Here is a 9443-nt window from a genome sequence, read left to right as displayed (position 1 = left end):
TTTCCGTTAAATGTGAAGTTCAGGGTCTTAAGGTGGCGCCGTAAAATCCAAGCAATAACGTGACTTACTGTCTGTTGTCACCCATCGCCTCCCCCTTTACTCGCACGCGGAGCTCCAGACATGCGCAGTGGTTTCCTCTGAGCGGGAGAAGATGTCTGTCTGATCGTCAGTAATATAATAGCTCTGCAAAAATCATAAGATATGGCGACATGTAAAATAAGCAGCGCTTCGCTTTCATAGACGGTGGGGACTTAGTTCAACTTTTAGCGTCACTTGGAAGGAAAGCTTAAAGAAAGGTAAGATCCGTGGACATGATGCTAGCAAAGCTAGCTGTACAGAGACACACATGTTGCATCTGCGATGAAAAAAAGTTGTCATTCATGCGCTGAATTATTGTGTGGAGGTGTTGACTGAGGTGTCGCAAGTATGGGACAACGCTGTGACCAAAGTCTGCATTGATATGACATTCAGGAACGATCCGATTCTTCTGGACGGATCTTTACTGATTAAATTTATTTCGGCACTAAGTATTTAATATCTAGGTGTTTTATGGGAATGTGGATCTTTCAGATCAATTTGAGAAGCAATTTTGATAGGTAAAACTTAATTTTATTGTGTCACAGCGCGGGGTGCTGTGTCTTGACTTGGTCTTGGGTAGGTGGTCTTGACTACAACTCTGCTACTGGCTCCTTGGTTGCATGTCTCCCCCACCCACCTTCTTTCCATCCCCTTTCTGTTGGATTTCTTTCAAAATAAAAGCCACTAGTGGCAAAAAAAGTGAAGTTCATGCTATGTTAGGACAGGAGACAAGATGTTTCCATCCCTGAAATTATGATGCATAGAATCACATATCTAAGACTAAACTATGTTACAGAGTAAACACACAAATAAAGCATGCTTTATCTGTGGCATTGTTCATTAAAATGGCACATTTCTAATGTATTAAAATTAAATGCGATTGGTTCACTTCATGATATTAGCGATTAGGTAATGCATTCAGCAAGTACTTTTACTTTTAATACTTAAGTACATTTTTGAGTACTTTCTCCACCACTGGTTATTAGCGACTGAATGACTTCTTGATTAATACCAATGGCATCAGTTGTATGATGTAATATATTTAATGTAGAATATTAAACTTTTTAATTTAAGTTGCACTTTTTACATTTGATCATGTCATCCATGTCTGTGGCACATTCTTTGTGCATCCACCTTGAACAGTCACACTGTATCTGTGAATGGACAGAAAAACAAAACGGCTATGAATTAGCAAGTGTAATGTGTTTGAAGCATTTAAATTTTAGTTTGTTTACCATGTCAATGATTTTCTCTGTAGCATTATAGTGAAGCATGTGGCATTCCACACAGTACTCTTCCACCTTGTCTGGGAACAAATAAAGGCATTTAGAGTGTACTTTACCAAGATAGTCAAGTACTACCTCTTTATATTCTGTTGACAAGCCATCATGTTCTACTAGTACATAACAGAAAATACTGCAATTTAGTATTTCATATATCTTTGGATTTTTTTAATGCTTTGGACTGTTCCAGCATGGCCTATAGGAAAATTTGTTCTGTTTGGAATGAAATATTCTGTGATTCTGCGATAAGCCATCTTGTGGTTTTGACTGTTAGAATATTAACAAAAACTGATCCACAGGTTTCACACAGACTTCCACAGTTCTCTGAACAGCGGAACTGGTTCTTCATACCCAACATTAATATAATTTTTTATGTTCCGACCAAAAACTTCTTAGAATCATAGCTGTCCAAAGCTATAAATCTCCAAACATTCAGCCAGCAAACTAGAAAACAAGACTTCTTTGTAATTGTTCTTTCACCTCGATGTTGATACAGTGTGGTAGCGATGTGCAGTCTGGCTTGGGATATGTCTTTGGGTCCTGTTTGCACTGACTGCAGCCCTCCCATTTGAACATATGTTTCTGCAAACTGAAAAAATTATGCATTTTAATGTAATAATTCCATGGATTTCAAAACATTCCATCTGTTCTTTGTACCTTCAAAACCAAGACCCCACAACTGCTGGAGTCCTTCTGCAGCATATGCGGCATATGGCGGACACTCCAGCTTCTCCGGCCAGCACCTTTTGCTTTTAGGAAGTTTCTGTGCATTTGCAGAAATATTCAATTATAGGACATTGTAACAATAAGAAAATACATAATGACTGAATGATAAAGACATGAATCAGATCACCTCCAGTTACGGAGAAGCTTTCTGTCATACATTGTTTCGTTCCCCATAGGGTCTATAACTACTAGCTCTTGGTGATTCATCACGACAATCTGTTGGAATGTTTGGAAGATAGATAAGACAGACAGACAGACAGACAACCTCTGTCACCCTCCCATGCTGCCCAGGGAACATCCGATTGTGACATATAGACATATTCATGTGTAAATAAAGTTAAATAAATAAATTTTACATACCACCAAAAGCCAGTGACCTCCCACATTTACAGGGCACATCCAAATGGAGGCTTCAGGTAAAACCATCTTTTGAAATTGCAAATAATAAGATTAATCTGCATTCATTCTCTTAAGATGATTTAACAGTGAATAATTACCTTTTGAACAGCCCGATATTGCCCAAGATGAAATACAGAAGATGCAATTACTGCATCCATTCTGTATACAGGTATCTGAAATGTAATATAATTTCAAAGAAATATGTGAAACTACAAAGAGTGGATTAAATTTAACCTTAAAACATGTTGTACCTTGGTCTTCTGAAGTGTCACATACAAATATGCATCTATAACCTGTTTGACAAAAAAAACAAAACAAAAAAAACAAAACATAAATTTCTGGATGGACTGCCTTGTGAAAATATAAACTTCCCAGAACATGGAGTCTTACTTCATCTGACAGCCAGCCATGTCCACAGAGTGTTCTAAAAGATGTCATACAATTTATATGGGCCAACAAGGGCTTCAACTTGCCCTGAGTCTTTCAAAGACCAAAGCTGAACTACTGCAACAAAAACAGAAATTGCTCTTTTAAAAACTTATACATCTGAAAAAAGCAACACAACTTCAGAGGAAGTTTTGCAGACAAGACCAGGAACAGGTCATTGAACCAACATGCAAAAATTGATCTACCGATCAGAACCCAAGACCAACAGGCCAGAACAGAAAACTAGAAAACTTTGTGACTACTGCACCTTGCTGCTGAATAGGACTCTGACACATCCTAGAATGAGCTGAGGGAGACAACTGAGACAACTTGGTAGGGTTAGAGGGAGAGGTCACTGGAGGGGGAGATTTCACTGGAGGGGGAGAGGGAGAGGTCACTGGAGGGGGAGACTTCACTGGAGGGTTAGGGGGAGACAACCGAGAGAACTTGGCAGGGGGAGATTGAGGACGAGAGGGAGACAACAGGGAAAAGCACTGGATGACCTTGCCATGGACCTGACCGTCTGTCTTGGTCTGCAGTGGGGTTTCTGCTTTGCCTGCGTACCTAATCACTGTCTCCCTTTCATTCAACTTCTCACCTGAGATGAAACCCTCACCTGCATTTTGTCCCTCATTGCCTCTGTTATATGGCTTCAGACGACTCATGCTATGCTTTGTCTTGAGGACTTTTCTGGCCATTGTTTTCAACATCACAGTGCTCCCTATCACTTTATGGATAAAATAAGGTCCAGAGTAGTCTGCCTCCATCCTGGCACCTTTCCTACCCCTTTTTCTTATGTTGAATAGAAGAACTTCCTCCCCTTCTGTGAACTTTAAATTTTTGAATTTTTTTTGTGCCCGGTTTGCAAAAGCTTTTTTCATTTTTTTTTGAGCCAGTTCGACATTCTCTTCCACCTGGATCTTTGTGTCCCCCTGTCTGTTGTCTCTGTCTTTAATAATTTGGCTGTAGTCCTCTGGTAGGACTACAGAAGACAACTGTATTGTAAAAACACAAACACATTTACATTCAAAATATAACTAACAAGACATCAAACTTTGTATTAAGAAAGTTCAGAATGTCTGATGTAGAGGAGGAATTAAGTATTTTCCAGGTACACAGTGCAATTACCAGCCAAAATCACCAATGCCTCTGTAGTTATAAAAATGGTGTTAAGTTAAAAAACTGAAATTAAAAGAAACTAGACTTGAAATCACAGCTGCATGTGATAACTTTGAAGTTGGATTCTATGTATATACCAAGCTGAAAGTCTTTCAGACACACCCCCTTAAGCAAGTCTTTCCAACAACATTTTTCACTTCAGCCTTTATAACTGTGTGTCACTGACAGGTAGACTGTGGGATAACTCAGTCTCACCTGTTATTTTCAGATTACTCATTCCTACTAATCTGGAAGACTGTAGTGTTTGTGTTGGCACAAGAAAACATGTAAATTGCATCAACAAGCATTTAAACAAGACAATTCATTAGACACTGCAAATTGTTCAAATATATAATAATACCCTGCTGCAACTGCGTACACAACAAAACACACCTACTCCTGCTACTAAACACGCCAACTGGTGCTGCAATAATATGACATTTCTGTGAAATATCAGCTCTTAGGACAAGAAATACAAAATTAAAATAAATAAAAAAAAGTTTGTAGTGAAAGCTTCTTCATATCCATCCTTTTTTATTCCGATTTAATACAAAAAAACCTTGTAATCAACATATTTATGCATGTGCATCCAACAATGCAATTCTTGAAATACTGCAGAAAACACAACAGGGAGTTTAAATGCAATTGAGAGATCCCAATTTTTTATTGACAACACTGGTGGATGCCATGTCCTTCCTGGCAACGCCTGGTGAACACAGGGACTTCAAGTGACTCAAGAACATCTCCTGTCTTTTATTAATTGAGGCAAAAGTCACACTGACAGTGACTAATACATAACCCAGGTGGCTGTACTCGTGTATGTGATCTGTTAACCTGAAAAGCCTTCATGTTCCAAAAACAACCTCAATTTGCATAAACTAAATATGTGTAAATGTAAAGCACATATAAAAACAAAATTAACATGAACGCTTTTCATATACATTAATGAAGATAAGGATTTGTTTCAAAAGTGAAACACTGGTTTTGCCCCAGTTTCAGCGTGGGTAAAAATTGCGTTTTCATACGTCTGATTCATTTAATGTTGGTAACGGTGGATGCCAACATTAAGTTCATCTATGTAGATGTTAAAAAGGTGAGAGGACAGTATACTTCCCTGTCTTACTCCGGAACATGAAGGCTTTTCAGGTTAACATATCACATACACGACATGCTATCCAAGCTAGCAGACATGTTATCCAACCCAAAAATATCAAGGAACTGGGGGACGTGAATTTAAACAGGGCGTGTTTTGTAGTTTACTGCAGCTGCAGCAGCATTAAATTTAATTTATTTACTTACTTTTTATTGTGTCTCTTCTCGTGTATGACAAGCTGACGACTCCTCTCAATATCGCGGACCTCCTGCAGAATGCGCATGCGTGCGCATGCGCTCTTACCATATGTATGCTATTCTGACATGTATGGCTATCTGATAGAACACCACATACAAGATAGCGGTGACATAACGTACGACTCAGCGCTCCATGAGGGTCTANCTGATTGTGTCCAAGTTACAAACATCTGACGCAAACTGTCCAACTAACACAAAAGGACATTGTTCAAAAACAACCAGGAATCACAGGCCTGTCATGAACTAGAGCCTGCTAAAAACACCAGTCACTGCCTTCAGTGAAGCCAGACACCACGAACCTAAAGCTGTAGGGTGACAACTGAGGAAAAAAAAAATAAAATAAAAAATGCAGCTCAAAAATCAACACATTAAGTTTGCAGTAGTCCACACGGACAGGCCAAATGCCTTCAGGAGGACAGTTTTAAGGTCGGATGAGACGAAAGCTGGTCTATCTGACTACAGTTTTGAAAGGATTTGGTAAGGTTTCCAGCGGGATGAGGATCATGCTGAGGATCCAGCTTTTTGGCAAGGGGTGCAGCACATGGCCAAAAGTTGGTGGAACAATGAAAGTAAAGAGCTACATTCAAACTTGATTTCACCTGAAATCTACAGCTAGTTGGGTGAACCTCATCAAATAAGGTCCCTAAAACAAATCAAGACTGTTTTGTAAACAAGTAAAGCAGACTAACTGTATGTGTACGGATTAGTGAACAGTTCAGTCACCAGGTCAGTGGTGTCCTCCGTCTCCGGGGAGTGGCAGGAGTTGAAGCTGTTTCGGGGTGTGCTCTTTGGGCTGGGGTAGGAGAGCTCTTTTGGACAATGGCTTTCTGGAGTCGCTGGTCTAAATATCTGGAAACAAGATGGAAAATAATGAAGCGTTTTTAAGCCATCCGTATTTACTGAAGGAATAATAAAACACAGAAATAATACAGTTGCAAAAATAATGCAACTGGTTGAAGTTGCAGTATTTTGCATCTTCCAGGCATGTTGCATAAATCAAACATGGCTAAAAATAGAAATCTGACTAATTTGATGCCTTGAAATTGGCCTCTTGTCTTTTTAAGTGTCTTAAAGACAATTACATTATGCTTAGAGCATAATATAAAGCTCAAACAATTGATTTTACATAATAGCCACCCCTCCAATAACACATTTTATCCGTTTTCTGTCAGACCAGCACGTGAAAGAAAAGTCGATGCATGCATTTAAATTACTCTGTAAATATGACGAGCGTTTTAAGCACCGTGAATGAAAGTCGGTACTCACGGGAGTGCTGCTCCAGGACAGATCTGTGCTACTGTCTGCTTTAGGGGTGTGCGCGCGGTCCGTCTCGTACGTGCTACTGTCGTCTGCATCGCCACCTGAAACAGCCTCCTGCAGATCCATGCGAGACTTGTTACAGTTTTCAACAGTAAAAAGCTGGTCACCATCCAAAGAGTGTAACACGTCAATGTGAGAAATCTAATGAGTAAAATGGTGAGGTTTATTACATTTCCCGAATCTGGTTTAATGAAATGTAACTGGCATGCAGCATCCAGAAACAGCTTTAAATAGCACGAGAGACGCAAAACTCTCTGCCATGCAGACACAAAAGAGTGGCTTCCCACAGAGGAAGCTTAATCCTTTGATGAGATTAGGATGTCTGGAATGATCCCCGAATGTGCTACAATAAATACAATGCAATCAGTAGATTTCCTGTTTTCTGGGCCAAATATGAAAGCCGGTACCTGTGTTGTTTCAGTGGATTTTAAGAGCTGACCCTGCAGCTGAGGAATGTGTTTTTTAGCTTCCTGGATGTCCTTCAGTAGTTTGGGGGAGGGGTTCCTGCTGTACTCCTCTTTCATCGCCTAGACGACGTGACGAGAGCAATCAAAACAAAAGGCAGGTTTCATGAGTTTCATGAGTCACGGTTCTGCAGAACCACATTTTCCTGCAACTCCAGCTTCCGGTCTCACACATGCGTCTCTTCAAACTTCAGTCATTTTTTTTTTTTTTTTGCTCAAACTCACTCAGACTGAATGGATACTGTCTGTGACCATGAACACACAGAAAGTGTGTTCATGGTCACACTGTCCATGAACACACTGTTGTAACTCTATACAAGTGGATTCAGACATAGACTTTGACTAGGCCATCCGAGCACATACAAATGCTTTGGCTCTACGCTCGAGGTTCTCGTTCCACTTGAATGGACGTAGAACAAGTAATATTGAGAAATTGTTAGGTTGCGACATTTCTAATAGAGGCTTTATACACAAATGGAGCTAAACGTCAAGTAGAGCAGCTCATTACCAAGGAGACGCCAAGTTTTAATGTAAAACACAGTAGAAAACAGCCATTATTATGCAAACCTGTAGATCCTGCTGCTCTTTGGAGAGCTTCTTTTGCAAGACGTCAGTCCTCTGTTTGCACGCACTGCCGTTTTCTTCCTGAGGGTGGAAAAGGTGGTAATCGATTAGCCTAATTCTGCTTACTCAGTGCAACCAGTGCTATAGGTTTACGTGAGGAACACACAAAGGCAGACATGACAAACATTCTAAAGATTTAACGCATCAATAGTGATGCTGCGTTATAACTGAGCGATTGGATATAGATGCAGAATCTGCAGATAATTTTTTGTCAGTGAGGTAACAGAGTGATAATAAATTAGATATATTTCGTACCCATGATGGTTGGAAAGGGGAGAGGCGGTCCTGAGGACTGTAGGGGCGCTCTGTTGCTGGAGAGTTTGGAGAGGATAAGCTAACACCCAAGATGTCAGGCTCTGCTTCAGGCAACGGGATCTGGGCTAGGCCTGGGGGGCGCCCCAAAACCGTGAGCGCCACGTAGGAGCCCGCTAGAACAGCAAGACAGACAAATTACACAATCTCATCTTCAGCTTTATTCTGTTTATAAATGTGTTTTTTCTTTGTTTTTTTTTTTTGTTGTAAAAATGTGTCCAGAGGAACTAACATTTGATAAGTTTCACTACTTCTGTGTGGTTAGAATGTGTGACAAGGGTCCCGTTAACCTGCAAGACAACAGCAGCAGAACGATTAGAAATGATAAAAAGAAATAAAACAAAAAAACAAAAAAAACAAAAAAAAAACATTAAATCCAAAGCCAAGCCGAAATGTTCCACAGTGAAATATTCTCTGAAAGCGAGCAGCAGATGACACCTCGTGTCCAGCAGGTGGCAGCATACCCCCGCTTTACAGCCCCGACATTGTCACACTTGGGGGTTTATCTTCTGTTTCTTTAAATCATGTTACCTTGATGATCCTGTCTCCCGTCTGAACACCTGCCCGCATTGCAGCCCCATCTGGCCAGAACAAAGGAGAAAAGGAGCAATGATTCGACTCGAGAGGGAGAACAGAAACACAACAAATTATGATTCTGTTGAAGGAAAATAACAAATACATTTTCCTTGTTGGTTGAATTGTAGATATTTCTATACAACAAATATTTTATATTGTCTTGGTAGAACAGATGTGGCAAAGGGCCTCTTTTGGAAGATCATAATAGTAGTTATATTACAAGTAGGACCTGTTTCACAGCTCCACCCCAAACAAGGGGATTTAGGCAAGAGACGGGTTATTATAGGAGCCACGTCTGACTATACTCAGCAGGGCAAAGCTAGTGTAGTTTGTAAATCCAAAAAAAAAAACAACCAACAAGGCTTGGCAGTGGCCATTAACTGCAGCAAAGGTCCTAAAAAGGCTGTGGGTAAACATTCGACCATTACAAACAGCTATTATCTATCGTTATATTTCCACAGTACTTGCTTACTAAATGTTGTTGGTCTTAGCTTAACCTCACACCTGATAATAAGGAGGGCCAGAGACCAGCTTTTTAAACTGTGCATCAGTTCTCTTTACATTGCCTTATTGTCTAATTGTTTCGTTTGCACATCAAATAATACATTTATTCTTTGAAGTTGAGTTTCTATAAATGTAATTGGCACTTCACCCACTCGCTGGGTAAGATGCAGTGGTGGAGAAAGTACTCAAAAAATGTACTTAAGTAAAAGTACAAATACACAGA

The 9443-nt window shown here is 40.0% G+C and overlaps 2 protein-coding genes across 6 annotated transcripts in view; both read right to left on the bottom strand.

Moving 5' to 3' along the window:
* arhgef12a (Rho guanine nucleotide exchange factor (GEF) 12a) overlaps nt 1-9443 on the bottom strand; it is a 93289-nt gene that overhangs the window by 19115 nt on the left and 64731 nt on the right. For all 5 annotated transcript variants that reach the window (XM_015047942.1, XM_015047944.1, XM_015047945.1 and 2 more), the window contains 7 exons: nt 8672-8721; nt 8373-8430; nt 8084-8256; nt 7772-7849; nt 7148-7267; nt 6687-6794; nt 6144-6269 (listed from right to left, as the gene is read on the bottom strand). In XM_015047942.1, the coding sequence (XP_014903428.1) occupies nt 6144-6269; nt 6687-6794; nt 7148-7267; nt 7772-7849; nt 8084-8256; nt 8373-8430; nt 8672-8721 (713 nt within the window). The remainder of the gene's footprint in view (nt 1-6143; nt 6270-6686; nt 6795-7147; nt 7268-7771; nt 7850-8083; nt 8257-8372; nt 8431-8671; nt 8722-9443) is intronic.
* LOC106956865 (uncharacterized) lies at nt 1109-4337 on the bottom strand. The gene is made up of 10 exons (XM_015047953.1): nt 3181-4337; nt 2877-2990; nt 2738-2779; nt 2585-2659; nt 2448-2513; nt 2215-2303; nt 2019-2124; nt 1842-1950; nt 1314-1384; nt 1109-1232 (listed from the first exon to the last, which is right to left on the bottom strand). Exons 2-10 carry the CDS (start codon nt 2922-2924, stop codon nt 1143-1145), a joined length of 696 nt encoding a protein of 231 aa, XP_014903439.1. The 5' UTR covers nt 2925-2990; nt 3181-4337; the 3' UTR covers nt 1109-1142.

The sequence above is a fragment of the Poecilia latipinna genome, unplaced genomic scaffold, assembly GCF_001443285.1.
Source record: "Poecilia latipinna isolate Pla-1442-1.1 unplaced genomic scaffold, P_latipinna-1.0 Scaffold851, whole genome shotgun sequence".
Classification (NCBI taxonomy): domain Eukaryota; kingdom Metazoa; phylum Chordata; class Actinopteri; order Cyprinodontiformes; family Poeciliidae; genus Poecilia; species Poecilia latipinna.
The sequence above is the reverse complement of the archived record's forward strand: the minus strand, read 5'-3'. Positions and strand labels throughout refer to the sequence as shown.